This window comes from Mobula hypostoma, chromosome 7 (assembly GCF_963921235.1).
Source record: "Mobula hypostoma chromosome 7, sMobHyp1.1, whole genome shotgun sequence".
NCBI classification, from domain to species: Eukaryota; Metazoa; Chordata; class Chondrichthyes; order Myliobatiformes; family Myliobatidae; genus Mobula; species Mobula hypostoma.
The window spans coordinates 153,430,866-153,455,218 of record NC_086103.1 but is presented as its reverse complement, the minus strand read 5'-3'; the positions used below and the strand labels follow the sequence as shown (position 1 = coordinate 153,455,218).

Below are 24,353 nucleotides of genomic sequence, written 5' to 3'. Positions count from 1 at the left end.
AATTCTGATCAATAAAATATTACTTCTGAGGCTGGAAAGAAGGCATTGACATAGAAGTAAACATACATTACAGAATGACCATTATCATCTTTAATCATTTTCAAATATACTGGATATTCTATTTGCCTCATTACCTTATTTATATGCAATATCAAACAACTTTAATGATGACATGGCGCATACTAATATCAGCATGTAACAACAAAAGACATGTAGTTCATGGCTCAAATAGACAGAAAGAAGAATTCTGCATAAAAGACCTCTCATCCAGACATGCAAACAAATAATACAGCAGAAGGTAACAGCCTCTGCATTCCTGAGTAAACCCTGCTCTAAATGTTCACATTTTTCACAAATTTATCCTTTCTGTAACCAGAAGACTAATTTTGTTGGCCCAGAGAATCCAGAGCCAAAGGTAAATGGCAGCACAAGAGGTGGACTACTACAATCATTGTCTACAAAGTCTGGAAACTTCTCAGCTGAGCCATTTCTCAATATAATCCTGCCCTCAGCTGTGCCATTTATCAAAGCAGTCAGTTCTTCAGTATTTCTTAAAATTTCTTGGTGTCTGCAGGGGAACAGAGAGGAAGAGAGTTGCCATAGCCTATTTGGTACCCAAAGACCTAGGCAGGGGCAAAATTGCAAATTTGATAATCACTGGATATGAACATTTTTACAAACTTAATAAAATCAGAAGTTTACATGTGTGCTTTTAAGTTTGCTGTAAGAAAATAGGTTTCAAATCATGAGACATTGGCATTTATTCTGGAAGTGATCTGCTGGGATAGCTTCATGAATTGGGTTAGCATCAGAGCCATGAAAATTTTTTAAACTAGATTTGTAGATAATGTAAAGTTGGATAAGAAATTAGACACATTTAAGGAAAATTTTCATAGATTTCTACAAAGATGTATTCCAATGACAAATAGAAACTTCGCAATAAGGATATAAAATTGACATTTCAGGCCGAGACACTTCATTAAGACTCATAAGGGTCTCACTCAAAACTTTGACTGCTTATTTCCCTTCACAGATGGTGCTTGACCTGTTGAGTTCCTCCAGCATTATGCGTGTATTGCTCAAGATTTCCAGAATTTGCAGAACCTCTTGTGTCCACAAGAAGAACAATTAATTAAGGAAGTTAAATTTAACATTAAATTGTTATATAATGTATCTCTAAATAAATAAATAAAAAGATGAGTGGTTAACCAGAAGAATGGCAAAATTTTATAATCTGACAAGAATGATAGGGAAGGGAGTAAAGAGGAAGAAATGCTCATTGTGAGAGTAAAAAGCAAGAAGTATGAATACAAGCAAATGAAATGGAAGCCAGTAGCTGTGATAAGCATTTGTCTTGAGGATGAGAATAAGAAAGTAATAATGGAAAATAAGGACAAAAAGAATTGACAATACACTTGAATAAATATATTATATCTGTTCATGTTCAATTTACTGTTTGCATCCCAAAAACAGTAAAAACTTCAGAAACAAAGGATGTGAGGGAAATTGTTATCATTTTGAAAAAAAATACTGGACAAATTAATGGACTAAAGCTCACAAGTCCCACAGTTTTTAAGATCCTGAGATCTTTTAAAAAAAAATGATTGCAGGAGAGTTGATACCATGACTGTGATCTTTCAAAGTTCTCCTGGTTCTAGAATGGACCTGGCAGAATGGAAAATCACATACATATCACTTTTTTCTAAAAGAAACAGGAACCTTACCGGTGAGTTAGTGTAGAAACCATTGCTGGGAAAGAAGTAGCAAGTCATTTAGCAAATCACAATGCAATTAGGTAGGTTTTATGAAAATAACATAATATTTGACTGTCTTGTTCAAGTTTTTGGGTAGGAGCATATTTGGATTTCCTAAAAGCATTCTATGAGAACCACATACGTGATTACCACATAAGGTAAGAGTTGGCAGCAGCATATTCAAACATGGATTAACTAACTACATCCAAACTATACCTTAATTCACATCCAAATGCAGTAAGACCTGGATAATATCCAGGTCCAGACTAATAGGTGGCATGTTACATTTGCACCACATAACTGCTAGGCAATGATGATCTCCAACAAAAGAAAATATAGGTATCACCCCCTAACATCCAATGACAGCATATCACCAAATCTCCCACTATCACCAACCATTGACCGGCAACTGAATTGGACTAACCATACACACAACATGGCTACAAGAGAAGGGCAATTCAGTAAGACAATTCGTAACCGTTTTGTTCACCAAGGTTTCAAGAATTCAGGTTTGGCGATACCAGAAACAACCAGGAGTAAAAATTCAATGATTTCAGTACTTCAACAAGTTAGGACCTATGAAGAACTTGAAGGTATCAACAATCATCTTGAATGTTACAATGAAAATGAAGATTTGGTGGATGCAATCATCAAAAGCATTGTGCCTCCGCTAGATGTCTCCGCTGATTTTGTTCATTTACAGTCAATCAAAAGAACACAGCGGTGTACTTGGGATGAATTCTTCTGTTGATAACTATTAAGAACTAACACAGTTTTATAGTACTGTAGAGCTATTAGTAGTGCTCTAATCTGTTCCGTATTTCATTTTAAATGCATGAATTGTTATTCAGTGAAATGGTAATTTGTCTCTTTTTATACTTTTTTAAAACTATTTCCACGAAATTTCGGCTAATTGGGGCAGTTGCTTAAAAAGGCTAAAATGTACTGGTCCCAATGAACCAGAATCCACTGTTTTTCGTCATTGTTGCTGGTCAAAATCCTTGAACTCACTTCCTAACAGTATTGTGGTATACCTAGACATCAAGAACTGCAGTAGTTCAAGAAGGTGGCTCTAGAAGATGAGGTATAAGGTCTACAAACTTTGAAGAGATAGTGCATGAATTGGAACAATCAACACAGCTTTGTGCATAGAAGTCATGTCTGACAAATCTCTTGGAGTTCTTTGAGGAGATAACCAAGAGGATGGATGAGGGCAGGGCAGTGGATGTTGTCTATATGATAAGGTCCATTATGATAGGCTATCCTGGGAGGTTAGCTAGCATAGGATCCAAGGAAAGATAGCAGATTGGATTCATAATTGGCTCAGTGGTAGGAAGCAGAGGATGATGGTCAAAAGTTATCTCTAAAACTGGAGGGCTGTGTCTAGTGGTGTGCCACAGGGTTTGGTGCTGGGACCTTTGCGGTTTGTAATTTATTTAAATGGTTTAGATGTGAAGTGTGCAAGGCATGATTAGTAAGTTCGTAGATGACACTAAAACAAGCAGTGTTATAGAGAGTGTAAATGATTATTAAAAATTACTGGGGGATCTTGATCAACTAGGTATGTCAACTGAGAATTGGTAACTAGCTTTCAATCCAGATAATCGTGAGGTATTTTACTTTGGTAGATCATACCAGGGTAGGACTTATACAGTAAATGGTAGGAACAGAGAGACCCAGGAGTGCAAGTGCATTGTTCCATTGAAAATACCATCACAAGTATAGGGTAGTGACAAAGATATTCGGTACGCTGGTGTTATTAGTCAGGGAACTGTGTATAAGAATTGGGAAGCTACGTTGCAATTATATAAGACATTAGTGAAGTTGCATTTGGGAATATTGTGTACAGTTCTGATCACCCTGTTACAGGAAAGATGTAATTAAATGAGAAAGAGTGCATAAAAATTCTTAATGCATGCATTACTAAATGACAACAAAAGAGGACTGCGTGTCCTCATAATCTAATCTAACCTAGGACGTAGGCTGGACTTGGGGGCCTGAGTTACAAGGAGGGATTGCATAGGCCAGGATTTTATTCCCTGGAATATAGGAGTTTAAAGAGTGACATGATGGTGAAGTACACAAGATCACAAAGGACAGAGTGCACGTAGACTTTTTTTCACAAGGGATTGATGCTTGAACAAGAGGATATAGGTTTAAGATACAGTGGTATGCAAAAGTTTGGGCACCCCTAGTCAAAATTTTTGTTACTGTGGATAGTTAAGTGAGTAGAAGATGAACTGATCTCCAAAATTCATAAAGTTAAAGATGAAACTTTTTTTCAACATTTTAAGCAAGATTTGTGTATTATTTTTTTTGTACAATTTTAGAGTGGAAAAAAGGAAAGGAGCACCATACAAAAGTTTGATCAGAATTGAACTCCAAACTCTGATGCCTTGAGCTGTAATAGCGTTGCTCTAACTGCTACATTACTGCGGTGACAGTGTTGGTTCTGGTGGGTGGGGATGTGGAGTGAAATTACCTATGTAATATGGAGAATAGGAGGAAGGTCTTGGAGGGTAGTCAATTTTGGCAAACCTCTGCCTGTGTGTCACTGAATATATTCAAGGCTGAGATAGGTAGATATGTGAACTATTGTGGGGGGTGGGGGTAGGGATGGTGAACAAGGATTTTGGGAAACAGTCAGTAAAATGTTGTCAGCATCAAACCAGCCATGATCCTTTATAGTGGCAGAGGCAGCCCAAAGTGTCTACTTCTGCTTCAACTACTTGCATTCTTATGACATTCAGAAACATTTACAAAGATTTAATAAACACAATTAAGTGTTAACATTTTAAGAGTGTTGAAATAAAGATCGTCAAATGAAGCACTTAAAACATATAAATAATTTAAAATAATTTTTTAAATAACAGATAATTTTTGCTATTTATTTTTATTTCTGCAATCCCATTTGTGGCAAATTGGATTTCCAGATCTATAGGATACATATGTTACCAAGAATCCATAATACCTTTTTCGGCAAGGTTCCTTTAAAGCAGTGGCTCTCAAAGTGGGCAATATCATCTCCTTAGGAGTGGTGGGAGTTTCTAAGGGGGTGATAAAAGTAAAGATAAAGGTAGAGGTGAGGGGACTCAGTAGCAAAAGGAGTAGCTGAGGGATTACAGGCTTAATTTAAAAAATTAATTTGATCCAAAGTTCCCTGATTACCATCATCATGTAATCTCCTTGTCTCTTGCTAACCCACCATCCTCTTAGATTTTGATTGAGGTGTGCTATATTTGTTGAAAAGCAATGTGACACTTCTGTACTTGCAATATCATGAGAAATCTGGACTGAAGAGGTTCTGTTATTTCCAGATCCAGCCCACGCATTATTGCCGTTCACTCCTGTAGCACAGCGTTAGTTAGTACGATCCTATACTCTAATTGTGCAATGACGTGATTCCTGTGAATTAAGGTATGGTGTTCAATGGGGTAAAGTTCAGAATCTGTCCTTCGAATGGTCTTGACCACAATTTTCCGGTCCATAACCCAAATGAGATATTGCTGCCCCACTTTATGTTCCTTTAGGCAGAGAGTCAGGTTTTGCCTGAGCTATGATGATGACATAACTCGCCCTTTGATAGCAGCACTTGCGGTTGGATTTAAAACAATAGGTGATTGACCGTGGTCATTAATCCATGACAAAAATGGCAGAATCAGACCAAATGAGAAAAGAGTATAGACAGCATAGTGTGAGGTATCTGAAATATAGTTATATAACAGCACCAAACAACCAACGGCTGCTAATGTGCCTGTTATGTGAAATAGTTTTGTTCAAATGAGGCAATGAAACTATCCAGGCTCCTTGGACAATTGAAGAGAATACACTCTGATAAAGTAAACAAGAACTTGACATATTTTCAGTTATTTCATGAAAACTTTCAAAAATGGAAAACACTTCAAAACATGTTTGTCAGCATTTCACAGCAAAACAGTGATGGGTTATATGCTTCATACAACATATCATTGCTCATTGCTAAATCTGGAAAGCTCCATCATTGGAGAAGAACTGCACCTTTAATTATTTGGGCTGGTGACTTTTGCAAAACCATACTCAGAACCTCCCTTACTGTTCTAGTTCAAGGGAACTATCGTTTGTAGAAACAGATATGAATGGGACTCAAAATTTTGGGTTGTTGAGCAATTTTTCAAAAAGAAGAAGATTCCACTCAATGTTCTTGTTGTGCAACAGGTGAGGCACCATCAATGACAGAATGCCATTGTGGGGTTATTACCTTCTTGAGAAAAGCTGAAACCAACATATTTATCATTCACTGTAAAACTCAAAGACAACATCTTGTCGCAAAAAACCTAAGTGATCGGCTGCACAAATCATTAAATGCTATTATCACAGAGGTAAACAAAATCAGGTCTTATGCTCTCAATTCTTGACTATTTCGAGAGCTTTGTATTGAGAATGATGAACAATCTGAACACGTGCCGTTGCACATGGAAGTCAGATGACTCTCAAAAGGAAACTGCCTGAGATGCTTTTATGCACTTTTTGAAATCATGATAAAGTTGTTTGAAGACTCAAATGCTTCATTCTGCAATCAACTCAAGAATATTAGGCATAACATTACTTATTTCTCAGAATTATTCCAAAGTTTAATGAAATAAATCTTCAATTGTAAGGAAATGATGTGAATCTGTCAGTCAAATCAAGTCATCTCCACATTTCTGTCCAAGTTAATTCTATTTACGTGCAACATTGGACACAGCAACTTCTTCCAATTTCCGAGCCTCTCTGAGTTGGAAGAAAAAGAAGGAATACCAGATGATGATCTTCAAGTATACTGTGCCTACCTGAGTGAGCTGCATAAAGACATGACTGAGAGATTTCAGGATCTTCTCTTGATCCAAATTCCAGATTGTGTATTATATCCATTCATGCATTTGTAATGAGGAATTAACAGGAAGGATGGAAGAAGAACTGATATTGCTATAAAATGATTTTTGAGCTGAAGCCAAGATTCAAAATTTATCTCAACTTTTGGTTTGAGAAAGAAATCTCTGAACACTATCCTCCACTGTTGAAAAAGGTCAAAATGTTACTTTTTGCCTTTCCAACAGCATATTTCGTGGAGTGCAGTTTAAGTGCAGTTGGCCAACTTCTTTCAAAGCAAAACTTTCAGGCTTCAAATTACTGAACATGGGGATCTGTGACTCCTTCTGAGTGACAGCCTGATGTTGAGAAGCTGATATCACTGCACCAAATCTGTCCATCTCATTGAAAGGTGAAAAAGGTGAAGGAGTGAATAGTTGGACGAGTAATTTATGCTCTAAAATTGTTGTTAAAATTGTTTTTACTGTAATTAAATAAATTATTTTATTTGGGGCTTAAATAGATTTGAATTTTTACAATTATTTGTCACTGCCTTGTACTTGCTGTCCCTATTTTCTTTAACAGTGCATTGTAACTCAAAACTGTTTTATAGTTTTCATGTAATGTCTAAAAAAGGAGAGGGCGTGCTGGGGATGTGGTCCGGGAGCCAAAGGGGCAGTAACTTGAAAATATTTAGGAACCACTACTTTAAAACAACAAATTAAAAGTCTGGTCTTGATGCATCCTGATGTACTGCGCTTTCAATATTGAGGAACCTCACCAAGCTTCAGTTCTGCCAATGATTTTTTATGGGAAGTACACCGCAGAGAAGAGCTGAAAAATCACTAGTAGAATTCAGTCATTAACTTCTGGACTTCCATATTCAAGCACATCCAGAAATTTGCTGGCACTCATATTGAGAAATGTTGGTAAAAATCCAGCAAAATCTAGGTCAAGATGTTAAAACTGCATATAGAATTATAATTGTGAGTTTACCATCGATATGGTAAAGGTTAGACTAACTTCTTTTCACTTATCCAAGAAGAGAAACCTCGTAGTTAATTACTCTTGTTGATAGCCATTTCACATTGACACAAAATTTTCAGTGAATTATTTAAAGCAGATTCAGGCAATTTTCTTCTCCATATTTTAATAGTGGATACTCTTTGCATACTTTTGTTATTTCTTGTTCTTAAAGGAGCACAGGAGGCTCAAAATTATAGAGTACTGGGATTTCCACAGTGAACAGAGATTAACTTATTACTACACCATAAATTTTATGCTACTATGAATGATCTTAGATTTGTCTACTACAAAATTTATGTTAGCCCAGCTGCTTAATTAGGCCTAAAGTTTATCAATGTACCATCTGGAGACATATATCTGGCAATTATCAGGCAATTAAAATAAAATTTTACACGAAGCAGTCTCCAACTCATCATCAGCCAAGATGAAGGAAGTTTACTTGTAACATATTAAAAGATCTGCAGTATATTTTCTTGGTGAAAGTTACAATTGATATAACTAATCCTCCAGGCTATTACTATTGCATTTTCAATAATTCATCCAATATAAAACAACAATAAGTAGAAATAAAAGAGGAAGAAAATGCACAAATGAAAGCTAAGGAATTCGTCTTCGAAACAACCACACAAATACATGAGGACTTACAATAAATCAAATGGGAGGGTAAACTAAGTGAAAATGGTTTTCACTTTTTGGACAGGTAAGGATACTTTTTAATATATCTATGTATCCTAAATAAGTCTGATATATGGTTATTCCCAGAATGCATCAGTAGATTATATTTTGTTGCAAGAGAAAAGTCTATTACTTTGTCCCATTGAGGGGTGGGTGTGTGTGTGTGTGTGTGTGTGTGTTTGCGCGTGCGACATCACATTTTCCTAAAGAACCAAAAGGTGATTTCGTTGTCAAAATTTCATTTGGGGCAAATTTCATATTTAAATGAATTTTATGACATACTATTCCATTTACAGCATGAACATTTCGCTTCATTACTGACTATGATTAAGAGAACCTGCAATTAGCAACAGCTGTAGTTTGGCCTTGATTTTGTTAAGTGGGGCTTACTACTGCATGCTGCTTAAGTATTTTGATACTATGTAATTATTTAGACCACTGCTGGAAATTTGGTTATATTGGTAAAGATTGTCCTAAATGGTAGCAAGGCTTTGGATGACACCAGGACCTCCTGTGACATTAATTTAGATAGGAAAGAAGGTTAGAACAAGCTTCACCCATAAAACTCTTAAAAACTCAGAGTGACAGTTTTTGCCCCTCTTAAAGCTGTCAAAACGTTTTAATACTTCTGAATGTTGCTGTCATCCAGAAATAGGCTGTTATAAATTAAATAACAGTAGAAAAATAACAGATTTAAAACCAGAAAACACAGATTTCTGAAGACACAAGAGACTGTAGATGCTGAAATCTGGAGCAACAATATGGGTCAAGGAACTCTGCAGGTCAAAACATTATCTATGGAAGGAAAGGAATTGTCCTTGTACAGTGTTTTGACCCGAAATGTCAACAACTCTTTTCCTCACAGAGATGCTGCTTGGCTCACTAAGTTCCTCCAGGACATTGTTTGTTACCGAAGCCTTCAATGTGTTGGTGTTCAAGTGCTTGACTCGATCATTCTTAAATATTGTGAGAATATCTGCCTCCATCACCCATTCATAGAAACATAGAAAATAGGTGCAGGAGTAGGCCATTCGGCCCTTCGAGCCTGCACCGCCATTTATTATGATCATGGCTGATCATCCAACTCAGAACCCCGCCCCAGCCTTCCCTCCATACCCCCTGACCCCTGTAACCACAAGGGCCATATCTAACTCCCTCTTAAACATAGCCAATGAACTGGCCTCAACAGTTTCCTGAGGCAGAGAATTCCACAGATTCACCACTCTCTGTGTGAAGAAGTTTTTCCTCATCTCGGTCCTAAAAGGCTTCCCCTCTATCCTCAGACTGTGACCCCTCGTTCTGGACTTCCCCAACATCGGGAACAACCTTCCTGCATCTAGCCTGTCCAATCCCTTTAGGATCTTATACGTTTCAATCAGATCCCCCCTCAATCTTCTAAATTCCAACGAGTACAAGCCCAGTTCATCCAGTCTTTCTTCATATGAAAGTCCTGCCATCCCAGGAATCAATCTGGTGAACCTTCTTTGTACTCCCTCTATGGCAAAGATGTCTTTCCTCAGATTAGGGGACCAAAACTGCACACAATACTCCAGGTGTGGTCTCACCAAGGCCTTGTACAACTGCAGTAGTACCTCCCTGCTCCTGTACTCGAATCCTCTCGCTATAAATGCCAGCATACCATTCGCCTTTTTCACTGCCTGCTGTACCTGCATGCCCACTTTCAATGACTGGTGTATAATGACACCCAGGTCTCGTTGCACCTCCCCTTTTCCTAATCGGCCACCATTCAGATAATAATCTGTTTTCCTATTTTTGCCACCAAAGTGGATAACTTCACATTTATCCACATTAAATTGCATCTACCATGAGTTTGCCCACTCACCCAACCTATCCAAGTCACCCTGCATCCTCTTAGCATCCTCCTCACTGCTAACACTGCCACCCAACTTCGTGTCATCCGCAAACTTGGAGATGCTGCATTTAATTCCCTCATCCAAGTCATTAATATATATTGTAAACAACTGGGGTCCCAGCACTGAGCCTTGCGGTACCCCACTAATCACCGCCTGCCATTCTGAAAAGGTCCCGTTTATTCCCACTCTTTGCTTCCTGTCTGCTAACCAATTCTCCACCCACACCAATACCTTACCCCCAATACCATGTGCTTTAAGTTTGCACACTAATCTCCTGTGTGGGACCTTGTCAAAAGCCTTTTGAAAATCCAAATATACCACATCCACTGGTTCTCCCCTATCCACTCTACTAGTTACATCCTCAAAAAATGCTATGAGATTTGTCAGACATGATTTTCCTTTCACAAATCCATGCTGACTTTGTCCGATCATTTCACCGCTTTCCAAATGTGCTGTTATCACATCCTTGATAACTGACTCCAGCAGTTTCCCCACCACCGACGTTAGGCTAACCGGTCTATAATTCCCCGGTTTCTCTCTCCCTCCTTTTTTAGGCAGTGTATTCTAAATTCCAAAAATTGGCTGAGTGAAAAGGTTATTCTTCAAAACCCTTACCTAAACTAATGCCTGCCATTTTAGATAGTCCTTCTAAATGGAAATGTTTCATACAATGTACCCTATCTATGCCCCTCAGTTTTGTATACCCCTATCAGATTCCCATCACCCCCTCCCACCTACAACACTTCTGTGCTTCATGTAAATCAAATTGGGCCTATCCAGCTTCTCCTCATAACTGAAACATTCCATCCCAGAAAACACCGTGGACAAAGCCCTTTGCACTGTCCCAGTGTGATGAAAAAGCTTAACCACTGCTTTATGAAGTTGTACTTTAGCTTCCCTGCTCTTGTACTCTGTGTCCAGATATCCTGATCCAAGAAGGCAAGTATCTTAAATTAGTCCTTCCAAAGTGTATCCTGCACTTCTTACTAACTGAACAATATCATTGATCAAATATCTGATTATCAAGTGATCTATGGCAGTGATTAAATACGGGGTTTCACTTCTTGGATAAGTGAAAAGAAGTCAGTCTAACTTTTACCACATCAATGGCAAACTCACAATTATATTTCTCTATTTTGACACCTTGACCTGGATGTTGCTGAATTTTTATGATTTAAACATAAAGTAATGATAATGATCTGTAAAATCCTTCTGCAAAAATAATATTACCATTCCAAATAAGGATGTTTTAGGACAGGCTTTGTCAGTCAGATTATTTTTTCTTACAATAACCTCCTATGTGGATGATTTTGCAGATAATGACTCTGATTTCATGGTTATAATTCAACAACAATTTACAACTTAGGAGGTAAGGAAGATATATATATCTAATGGACATACCAATTAAAACAAATTACAAACTCCCCTGGTCTACATTTTACCTTTTGCAGTTGCATCAGTTTTTAACTATCGTTGCAAACTGCTGCAGGCACTCTGTAAATGAAGATACCCAGAACAAAATTAAATCCATAACACAATGATAAAACATGCCAAAGCATCAGAAAGAAAAAGACCATTTGTAATGGCAAGGAAAATTCAGGTGAGATAGAATGACTTAGTGTTGTGCAAAGAGGAAGTAAGAATATCAAGGCCAGGTTTAGTGGAATAAAAACAAAACATTAGAGGTTGGAAGAGAGGAGAATGGAGTTCAGCAGATATTAGAGTGCACAAGGACTCCTGTGGCAAGAAAAGGAAAGGCAAGAAATATTAGGAACAGATTTTTGTAAATTAAGGAAATCAAGGAAAATAGAATTAGTAAAAGAAAAGAGCGCTGAGATAAAAGAATGCCCAAGATCATGCTGAATGTTAGCACATGCATGAAAAGCTGAATAGTCTACTCCTGTTGTACTTCTTATGTTTGTAAGTTCAAACCAGGCAGGAAACACTAAATACACTAATATCATCTTTTGTATTTTTCAGTGAAGTCAATGGAGTGAATTCCAATGGAAGAAACCAATAATAAAATAAAATAACACAATTTGCTGTAGACCTAAGAATGAGCTTCGGTGAACTTGTGGGTGAGCTTGTGGGTGAGTGTCACAAGAGAGTTGGACCCATCCAACATACTTATCAAAAATGCTGCATAAAGCAGTGTCTTTAGCATTGTCAATGATTCCGCCCATCCGTCTAACAATCTCTTTGACCCCCTACCATCAGGCAGAAGATACAATAGATATTAGAGTTCATAAGAACTGTTAGGATGAGAAACAGCTTCTTCCATCAGGCCATGAGAATTCCCTGCCACCAGCCAAGTCTCATCACGTATGAAGTGCCAGTCGCTTTATACTGTTTACTTTTTAACTTGTGTTGTAAATGCACCTTATTATTTGTTAATTTATTTGTGGTAATATTACTATATGTTTTGCATATGAGTTATATGTACTGTTTTGTGTACGTTGGTCCAGAGGAATGTTGTTTTGTTTGGAAGTATACACGTATATGGTTGAATGACAATAAACTTGAACTTAAACTGTCTTGTAAACTATCAGGAGAAGGAATTGGAGGGGGGAAGTGTCTTCATGAAGAGGAAAAGATGATTTATTTGTCTTAGAAAATAATGATGTAAGAAATTAGAGCTGAAGTAAGACATTTGGTCCCTTGAGCCTGCTCCACCATTCAACAAGATCATGACTAACTTCAAATCCAATTTTCCTTCCTATCCCTGTATCCCCAAAGTTGATTGATTTCTATTTTTAATACAGCATCTTGCAGCTGAAGTTATTTGTCATCCTAAATGGTCAATCTCTAATTTTGAGACTGTAGTCCTTTGTTCTAGATTCCTTATCCAGGGCAAGAACTTTCCTCAATTCATTCTGTCAAGTCCTCTTAGCATTGTTATGTCTTAATGAGGTCATATTTCATTCTTCTAAACTTGAGGCCTAGCCTATGCAATTACTTCTGATATGGCAAACCTATGATTCCAGGTACCAGTCTGATGAACCTCTGCTTCAATCCCCCTAAGGCTGGATACATCAGTTTTTTTATGAAAGAATATCAAAATGGTATGTCACACTAATGATGTGGTTTCACCAAATCCCACGTTATTGCAGAAATACAACTTTACTGTTGTACTTAAATCCTCTCATAATAAAGTCGAAACTACAATTTGCCTTTCAAATTCCTGCTGCATCAGTGGGTTAATTCTCAGGACACTAATGTCTCTTTAAACTTTTATATCTCTCATGGTTTAAAAATACTCAGCATTTCTGTTTCTACAAAAGTGGATAATCTCATATTTTCCACACTTTACTTCCTCTCCCATATTTTTGCCCACACTTATGTTGTATATATTCACTGAAGCTTTTGCATTCTCATTCTCAGCAATAAACTAAGAAATGTTACATTTGATTCCCTCCGCCAAGTCATTGATATTGATTGGGCATATTTGGAGCCCACGTACAGATCAATAAAGCACAGCCTGCCAACCTGAGAAGAACATATTTATTTTTATTCTTTGCATTTTATTTACTAAACAACTTCTAATCTACTAGCGTATTACATCCAAGTTCATGTCCCCTGATAGTCATTGAAATCATGCAAAAAGCCTTAACAAAATCCTTCCACAGATTCAAGTACATCACCATCCACTGATCCCCCCGTCTATTCTATAAAAATTAGTTATTTTAGTAGAAGTTATGTTCATTAAAGTTAACAATTTTATCAAGAGAAACATAAATGTTCTGCTTCTGTGTTTTACTTCATATTGGAAATTGCACACTCATAGCTTAATATTTTCCAACCATTAATTTGAAGATCAATTTTGCTTAAATATTTTATGATTGAAGATCATAAAGAAGATAGGTAACAGATTTTTGAAACTCATTATGTACCGAGATTCTTAAGAACTCACACCAAAAGACTGCTGGTTGCAGAGTTTATACTCCTCACTGATGCAACAGTGGCATCCTAATGTTCATAAGTCTTGATCTTATAAAACCACCAATACATTGTGAGTAATTCAATGAAAAAGCTAATAACATTAGTGTTGGATCTTTTTTCCAACCAGCTTGGGACAAAACAACATCAAGGTCTTACAAACAGTTTAAATTTTTTTTAAGTTTTTAAAAATATGTATGATTCATGAACTTCAAACCACTTAATTAAAATACTTCAGTGAGACAATCTAATGAGAATTCAAAAATAAATAAATCCTCCAATCAATTGGGTGTATTATACATATTTTAGAAATGTCAATGTAGGTAAGGCTTCGAAGTTTACTTTACTTTTGACTCTTACCAATCTGCATTTAGTCATATAAAACTAATATTTGAGAAAGATAAATATGGATTGAAAGTAGGTTTTATTTTTATGTTAATCAGGTATTACTCTTTATTTACAAGTTTCAGTTTTTCACTAAAGGGAAGAATTAATGAGAAATTGCAGAATAATCCAAGAATGTTCTGTAAAAAACATAAAATATCTGTGTAGCGGTGCAACCTGAAGGTTATGTCGTTGTCTAATCTGATTTTGTAATTTCATGTCAAACTGTGCAACCTAATCAGTTTTATTAGATATGGCTGACTGCCTGTCCAGACCTCTAATACAGTTACACTCAGTGTATCAATCTCATTTCTATCTTAATGGTATTAACTACAAATATCTGTTTAAAAATAAACTTTCATAATTTTATCACAAAAGAGTTTTTGTAATGCTTCTACGTATTGAAATTTAGGACTACTTTAACAATGTTTAAAAAAAATCAAAGGCTTAAAATTGATATTGTGGATGTTGAGAATACTGCTAAACCACTAGCTCGTATTTCCCTTAAAGTTCAATGTAAGCTCTAAGGATTTCACGTACCAAGCAGGCATGTCCGTAAATACTAAACACCGAAATAGTTACAAAAAGGATTGAGTGACAAGTTACTGTGAATGTCAAATTATTGAAAAATGAATTTCTTCTCCATGAAGATGAAAATAATTAATATAAATGTCATGTTATTGAACTTAATTTATAATGGATTACTTCAATTGTTTGATCCTGTATGATGCCATTGCAAAACAATTAAAATCAAAAAAGGAAAGAACAACTTTTGTAATAACCACTCAAAAGAACAATGTTATAGATTAAATATTTGTAACAAAATTACGAGCAGTTTCATACATTTTATATACTGTACTTTGAAAATATTTATAATCTGCAACACAATAAATTGTTTCTATAGTAGTAATAATATTTGGTCATACATTAATTCTTAGATTTAACAATAAAATGTGATATTTGTTATTTTTGTCTAATTAGTACATCTGCACAGAATATTCAAATTGTCCATTCCAAATAATCAAAAGGTCATTGATATATGATTAAAACAAGTGGTAAAATTAATAACAAACTAGTAACAAGTTAAGAGGTTAAATTGGTAGGACTAACAAAACAAATTATGATTTAGAGACTTTTATGGATTATTCAGCATATCTGAATAAGACATTTCCAAATACACATCGAGTTCCAGAAGAAATTAGCTGAGTGCATTGAGTTAGAGAAGTTGGACTGAATGGTCTGCTTCCTTTACTGATTCAGATAATTTAAAATAAAATAAAATATGCAAAAGAAGATACTTACAATTCTGACAAGCCAAGCTAATGTGGAAGTAGCTGTGGAATAATGGGTATTGTAATGATATGGTGGAACTTGATCATCCTCCCATGTCTCATAGCGTTCAGCATAGAAGACAGCACGCTTTGGGTTCAAAGATCCAATAGGCTGTCAAAGGAAAAAATACAGACAAGAAATAGATAATGTTAGCTTTAAATATTATCTGGAAAAATAATATGCAGATTCTCTTAAATTGTCTATTCTTCAATTATAGAAATAGATGCCAACAGTATTTTTTTTCAAATCACTGCAGCAGATTGGTAGTGTAGCAGTTAGCATAATGCTTTACAGCTTTAGTGATCTGGGTTCAATTCCACCATTGTCTGAAAGGAGTTTGTACATTACCCTTGTGAGTGCATGGGTTACCTGCAGTGCTCTACTTTCCTCCCACAGTCCAGAGGTTTGAAGACTAGAAACTTGTGGGCTTCTCCCCTGAACATCCTTGGACCATGCTGGCCATTGATGCAAATGATGCATTTCACTGTATGTTTGATGCATATGTGACAAAAAAGCTCATTTTTAAGATCTTCATATATTTAAAGCATGGAATACTATAATTTCTACAGTCTTGATTAAAAAGCTACAGAACCTAGGGCTCTATACCTCCCTGTGCAACTGGATCCTTGACTTCCTAACTGGAAGACTACAGTCTGTGCAATTGGAAATAACATCTCCACCTCACTGGACTTTAACAATGGAACTCTACAGGGGTGTGTGCTTAGCCCACTGCTCTACTCTCTCTACACCCATGACTGTGTGGCTAGGCATTGCTCAAATGCCATCTATAAATTTGCTGATGATACAACCATTGGTGGCAGAATTTCAGCTGGTGATGAAAGGGTGTACAGAGTTACCTGAGTGGTGTCGCCGCAACAACCTTCCACTCAACATCATAAGGACCAAAGAGCTGATTATGGACCTTAGGAAGCGTGAGATGAGGGAACACAAACCAATCCTCACAGAGGGATCAGAAGTGCAGAGAGTTCCCAGGCATCAATATCTCTGAGGACCTAACCTGGACACAACATATTGCTGCACCTACAAAGAAGGAAGGACAGAGGCTGTATTTCAATCGGAGTAGGAGGAGATTTGGTTTGTCAACTAAAACACTGGAAAACTTCTGCAGATATACCGCAGAGATCACTCTGACTGGCTGCATCACCGTCTGGAATTGGTGGGGGGGAGGGGTGGCTACTGCAGAAAATCAAAATAAGTTACAGAAACCTGTAAAATTAGTCAGTTCCTTCATAGGTACTGCTCTCCATAATATCCAAGACATCTTCAGTGAGCGGTGACTTAGGGAGGTGGTGTCCTTCACTAAGGATCCCCACTACCCAGGACATGCCCTCTTTGTACTGTTGCCGTTGGGAAGGAGATACAGAAGCCTGAAGGCACACATGCAGCGATTTAGAAACAGCTTTTTCCCCCTCTGCCAACCAATTTCTATCTCACTACTTTTTTGTTATGCTTTGTTGTACTACTTATTTTAACTTAATAGACATATATATATACTTAATGTAACCTTTTTTCTATATTTATCATGCATTTCATTGTGCTGCTGCCGTAAAGTTAACAAATTTCATGACATATACCAGTGATATTAAATCTGATTCTGATCATCTTTATTACTGCAAATCCATTAAGGATTCATTTTAGCCAAACTTCAAGCATAGTTTTGCAAGGTTACTGTTTCTTAATTGAAGAGATAAATAATGGCAGCATCTACATTGTGAAATGTTTTTTCTGTGATGGGGCTCAGTACCGACAAAGGCATTGAGAACAAACTAACATCTTCTTTGAATGAGCTGGAATGCAAGTTATCAAATTTGATTCAACATCAATTGTTTCATGGTATATATATACTATTCATTGCATTTTCTCGAAAGCCACAAAAGTTCCAGAATGTTGTATAGCATATACTATTTCGCCCACTACATCATAGAGTAGTAATCCATAAAAGTTTATTTTAACCACAAAGCTTGTAGAGAAAACTGTGTTCAAATATATAGAAATAGATAGATTAATAATTAAACAATAATAGCTTTCTGCAAGACACAGCCCTGAAAAATTCAGCTTTCCATACTTTTTTAAAACAAATAAAATTGAAATTTTGCCTCAACAATTCGTATTTGACATATTCAGCATGCCGCTTTATCTATATGGCCTGGGTTATATCCAGTGCTTGACAACTAAATCCTGCAATGTAGAATTGTTAAACATGTCTGTGTTTTTCAGTGATGTCTCACGAATGAGAAACAACCCATCAAATACCGTGGATTTTAAGATAAAAATATCCTAAAGAAAGAAATATAAGGTGCTACATGACATACAGCAGTGTTGAATGGTTTCGTTCAAATTATATCTTAAATATATTTAAGAACTCCAATGTAATGAATCACTAAATAAAATTAAAATGCTTTATCCTTCCACAAATTATTTGATAAATGTAAGATTTCTGTAGCATGCTCTTCTAAAATGCACTTAAATCTACTTCTTTATTTGATGCAACAATACATTATTTTCAATGACATTTCATCCTGTTTAATGTTTTTCATTTTTGCTGAATTGATTTTTGTAGGACCTAGTATTATATTTAAATAATACAAATGCAAAGTCCATTAAGTAAACAAGCTACCTTTAGTTATACTTTCAACCACAAACTAAATAAGTATATTTACATATTGAGGATATGTAGATTTAAAAGAAAACGAGAAATGGATCTTTTATCAACAATCTTCCCAGCACACTGGGGTTTGATACATTTCCCTAAATACTATTCAATTTGAAAATAACTCAAAGGAATTCGATTTTATTCTGTCTTGGAATGTGGTTCCATTGACAATATTAGCATTTAATATTGATTGCTAGTTTCTGTAAAAGATGATGCTGTGGTTTTTGAAACTGCATTTTATTCAGCTAAATGTGGAACTGTGGTAATTGGACATTAATGATTAAGATGTAAGTGTAGAATGAAAGGTGATCTCATTGACATACAGGTTGTGAAAGAGCTTGTTAGGGTACATGCTGAAAGGTTGTTCCCTTGGCTGGAGAGCCTACAGTTAGGGAATATCCTTACAGGATAAGGGTTCTGATATTTAAGTGTCTCTAAGCTGTATCTTCACTTACTGGGCTGCAAATCTATGGAAATCTTTACCCCAAAATGCTCCAACATTGGCATATTCAAACTGACAGACTTTGGAATTTGTGAGAATCAAGAGATGCGGTATGTGAATTAAACAGAGAAGTGGAGTTGAGATAGTTCAACATTGTCAATGAGAGAGGTCTTGTGGTTAAATCTCATTCCTGTTTCTCATGTTCATCTTAATAGCCAATTTAAGCATTAAGTAGAATAACAATGGACTAGTCCACTAGACTAACTGAATCTTTTGGCTCCCAGCAGAGCAATCCTTTCAGTCACATTTCCACTCTTAGTTCCTGTATCCTAGTCTCTTGTACAGTTAAGCCTACGACTTTGACATGGCATTCAAGTCACATATACAACAAACCTAGTGAGGACAACTGATTGCCTATCCTATAGAACTGGTTGAGCTATCCCAAAAAAGACAGAATATCTTCAAGATTAATAATTTTCTTTATTGATAGTTAATAACTGAAAGGAAGGATGTAAACCCTTTATAGACAGTGCAAAGGAGATTTACCAGGATGCTGCCTGGATTAGAGAACAAGTCTTAGGAGGATAGGTTGAGTGAGCTAGGACTTTTCTCATTGGAGCAAAGAAGGTTGACTGGATATTTGACAGAACTGCATAAGATTATAAGAGGCATTGATAGCATGAACAGCAGCACCCTATCCCAGGGCAGCAATGGATAACCATTTAGAGTGAGTGGAGATGGAGAGTTTAGGGGCGATGTCAGAGGCAGTTCTTTTTACATAAGGATTGGTAGGTGCTTGGAATGCATGGGCAGGGGTGATGGTGGAGCTGATACAACAAGGATATTTAAGATTCTTTTAGATAGACACATGGACAGGAAAAATGGAGAGTTATAGACTGATCATGGAGGGGGTTATATGGAGTTGGCACAACATCATGAGTTGAAGGGCCCATACTGTTCTAGAAATCCTCAAACTGAGATTCTGTAGATTATTAGTTCATATTTCCTATCTAATTCCTAGATCCATAAAATACAAATAATATTTTATGACGATAAATGCTGTTACACTGAAAAAAACTCTTGTAAATGTTTGATCTAAGATTATAGTGTTTCCTGGTATGTATATGGTCAGACCAAGAAGTTAATTATGCCATTAATCCTTTGAGTGCTTCAGTGGTAATTATAGCGGAAATGAATATCAACTCTACAATTTCCATATATGTCAACAGCAAATTTCTAATATTGAATGACCAAGAATTTCAAAAATACACCAGTTCAAGTTGCCTAGAAATATCACAATAAGCAAATATGCAAATCGGTCACTGATATGAGAAATGGTCTTAACATTAACCATGAAAATAACCCAAAACAGGTAATTTACAATGACAGAAAATTATAAATAAAAAGATAAAATTATAGAACTATAGAAATATTATATAGAAAGGAAGCTTCTCAGCTCCTTACTTCCATACCAGACAAAAAAAGAGCTACTTAGGCTAATATTGCTTTCCAGTTCTTCAGATTTACAAGTAATAACAATAGCTCAAGTCCTCAATAAAAAATCCTTTAAATGTAAATGTAGTGAGTTCCAGTAACTCATCAACTCTTCTTTGATATTTCCATCAACGAACCAACATCTTGCATCAGTTGATGATTTCTCTGCTAAAGGAAATAGGTCTCTTCTGTTCACCCTGCCAAGCCCTGCTCGAGATACATATACATCAGTTAAATTACCTTTCCTCTTGTAACAACATACTAAGCCTAGCCAGTCTTTCCTTATAACTAAAATTCCCTAGAATTTTGTGAATCTCGCAGGCATCCTTTCCTGAGCAATAATATCATTTTTTTGAGTTTTGGTAATTAGAACTGAACATATTATTTCAGCTGAGAAATGACTAGTTTCTTGAACAGTTCAAGCATGACATTGTCCACTTGGCAGTCAAAGTAAATATCCTATACCTCTTCTCAAGCATCATACCTTCCTGTCCTGCAGCATTCAGTAGACTCCCAGATTTCCTTTGTTCTTCTGCACTTTTTACTATTTATCATTTAATGGGTACTCCCTCCCCAAACACAATGTCTGACCTTTCTATAAACTGAATTCCATTTGCCACCAAATTAGTCCATCAACGTCTTTCTGCAATTGACAACTTCCTCCCTCGCTATGAAGTACATTGCGAAATTTGGTATCATCTAACAAATTCCATACCACATCCCCTATATTTTTCCCAAACCACAGATAAAAACCAGGAAAAAAAGTGTGATACTGAACATCATGGAAGACCAAGATATTCAGCCATCAGTCACTAAAATTTCTATCCATTTTCACCTACTGAGCCAATGTAAATTCAACTTGTCATTTTACCCTGGATCTCTTGGGATTTTACATCCCTGCTCAGTCTGTAGATTTCAAGCTAAGATTTTATCAAAAACCTTCCTAAGAAACAGAAATGGAGGTAACTACTGCTTTTGATAAAATTTGAAAACCAGTAATAAAATATATTTTCAAAGCTATAAGGAAGTCCAGTCATAAGGGTTAAATGATTTAACACAGGTGTACAAAATTGCCAGAGTTAGCACTTTTAAGACAGTAATTAGCTTTGTCTTTGCTATCATTTTTTGATTTATTAGTCTTTACCACAGAGACCTTTTGCATGCAGTGCAGTCCCTGTGATTAAAAAAAAGGCAGTCCTTATAATTTAAATTAAATAACGTGCAGTGACTATCTGCTGAGAGCTTGTCCTAAATATAGAACAGATTTAATTTCTTGGAACTTTGTGAAAGAATTTTTTCTTCAAGGAGCCTAACTGGCTCTAATTTGTCAGTTATGTAATATGTCCTTGTGCTCTTTGTAACTAAAGATGATTTGAAATTACATGTTTGAGTCAGCAAATGACTGTGGGTTAATTTATAGGTGAATGATTACGCTAGCATCTGGGTTTAGTGACATTCTGCCAGGAGAATATTCATCCTGAGGGTTTTGGTTGACTTTTCTTTCTTGACTTTTTTTAAAAAATCAGGTCATGGTTGATTGAAGACATTGTGCAAATTGTCCTGTGAAGTGCTACAGTGCAGGCATTTCCTCTAGGAACATTCATGGCAACCAAAATATAAAAGGCAGCAATAGACAAAGGCTAAACAAAACTTGCTTTATATTATTTATATTGCAGGTAAAAATTTGATAGCTAATGAAAAGCTAGATGGGGCAAATAAGTTGTTGGAACTTAAAACATTTATGATGGTAATTTTAGCCCTGGCGAAAGAAATGGTTGGCAATGGTGAGGCAATTGTGGTTGAGAAAGAGGCCAGGGCCTACTGGAGGACTGTTTGGTAGGAGAGGGAACTTTTAATGGTAGTGATCAGGGAAGCCATGAAAATATCTAAATAGAAGAGATATACATTTTTCAAATTTGTCTTCCCTAAACAAGGAGCCAGAATGAATGACAATACATGATAACAGCACAAGCAGCTGCATTATATGCTGAATATTAAATCCACTCTCAGCACATCAACCATTTCTTGCCTTGCTTCTCCAACAGACATTTATCTTCTTCTTCAGAGTTTATCTTCTGATTTGCTGGCTCATTGTCTGAGCCAGAAACATTTTGAAATGTTGCATTAGCATGTTTACTTGCTACTTGGGACCCTAATGACCAACGTGACTTTTAGCATATTTGAAGTCAACATTTGACTGGACATAGACTTGGAGGTAGGGGACAGTGCATGACATCCAGCAAAATTGTTTTTACTCAGAAAACATTGTGATCACTGCAAAACTATAGCTTAATGGTGTTAGACTGTTGTTTGTTACCTTTGTGATGTTTGTAAAGGTTCCATAAACATTGTATACTTCAGTTATGACGTTTCCAGAACAGAACTGTTAAGATTGCCCTCTGCAATGCTACATTTTATTAGTTTAAACATGCAGTATTCGAATGATCTCAAAAACAAGATCTTGCAGCTGCTGGTGCTCAGCCTTGTAGATGTGACCTAGGCAGATAACTTCTGAGTCCTCAGTCCCTGAGACTCCATCTTCCTCCCATCCTGCCTTCCCTAGACACTCCAATCCTTCCACTCCTCTGACACCACCAACTCTCTTACTCCCTCTCATCCCAGCTCTAATCACTGCCATGTCCTTGCCATTCCCTCTAACATTCCCCTCTCTGAGACAGAGTGGTCTGTCCTGAGCAAGGGCATTTTCATTGTTCTCTTTTGCTGACCTCAGTGAGATACGGATCCAGCATAATGCCAAGCTCTTCTTCTGTTGTCTTTGTTTCTCAGCCTACTTCTTTGGCAAGAATTTATCACCCTGCACTGGTAACTCCTTTTCCTACCTCCAACCCTCCAGTTCTTCTTGGACTCTCTGCTCTGGTTTTCTGGCTGCTCTGTGTCTTCTCATCTCTAATTGTCAGCGAGACATCAAATGGCTTGACTTCAGCAATCCTCTCTCCTCCTTGAACCTTATCTCCTCTGTACACACTGTCCTCCACTCTCTTTGCACCAATCCCAACCTTATCATTAAGTCTGAAGACAGAGGAGGTGCAGTTGTAGTGTAGCGAACTGACCTCTACCTTGCTGAGACCAGGTGTCAGCTTGCAGACACCTCCTCATACTTACCCTTTGAAAAGAACCCCACTCCAGACCATCAGGATATTGTCTCCCACATCATCACTAATCTCATCAACTCTGGAGATCTCCCATCCACTGCCACCAAACTCATGATTTGCTTAGCCCGCACTGTCATTTCTATCCCCTACCCAAGATCCACAAAACTGACTGTCTGGATAGGCCCATTGGCTCTGCCTGCTCCTGCCTTACTGAACTCAAGTCCGCATAACTCGACTCTATTCTATCTCTCTTGGTTCAGTCCCTTCCTGCCTATACCCACGACACTTCTCATGCTCTCGATCTCCTCAACGATTTCAATTCCCTGGCCCTGACCACTGCATTTTCACTACAGATGTTCAGTCCCCATCAAGAAGGCTTTAGAGCTCTCTGCTTCATTCTCGACAAAAGACCCAACCAATTTCCTCCACCATCACACTCCTTCTAGCAGAACTGGTCATCACCCTCAGCGATGTTTTCTTTGGCTCCATCTGCTTTCTCCAAACTCAAGGGTAGCCATAGGTAACAGCACAGGGCCCAGCTATGCCTGCTTTTCATTGTCTATGTGGAACAGTTCATGCTCCCCAAATCTTTCTGTGCTATACTGACGACTGCATGGGTGCTGTTTCATGAACCCATACTAAGCTCGTCAATTTCATCAACTTTGCCTCCAACTTCCACCTTGCCCTTAAATTCACTTGGCCCATTTCTAACCCCTTTCTTGACCTTTCTGTCTCCATCTCTGGAGAAAAACTATCCACCAACATCTTTTATAAACTTACTGATTCCCACAGCTATCTTGACTATACTTTTTCCCACCCTGT

General features: G+C 36.9%; 1 protein-coding gene across 4 annotated transcripts in view; it reads right to left on the bottom strand.

Moving 5' to 3' along the window:
* The window catches only part of nbeaa (neurobeachin a), an 868,656-nt gene that overhangs the window by 115,172 nt on the left and 729,131 nt on the right, over positions 1–24,353 (bottom strand). For all 4 annotated transcript variants that reach the window (XM_063054331.1, XM_063054330.1, XM_063054328.1 and 1 more), the window contains one exon: positions 15,779–15,919. In XM_063054331.1, the coding sequence (XP_062910401.1) occupies positions 15,779–15,919 (141 nt within the window). The remainder of the gene's footprint in view (positions 1–15,778; positions 15,920–24,353) is intronic.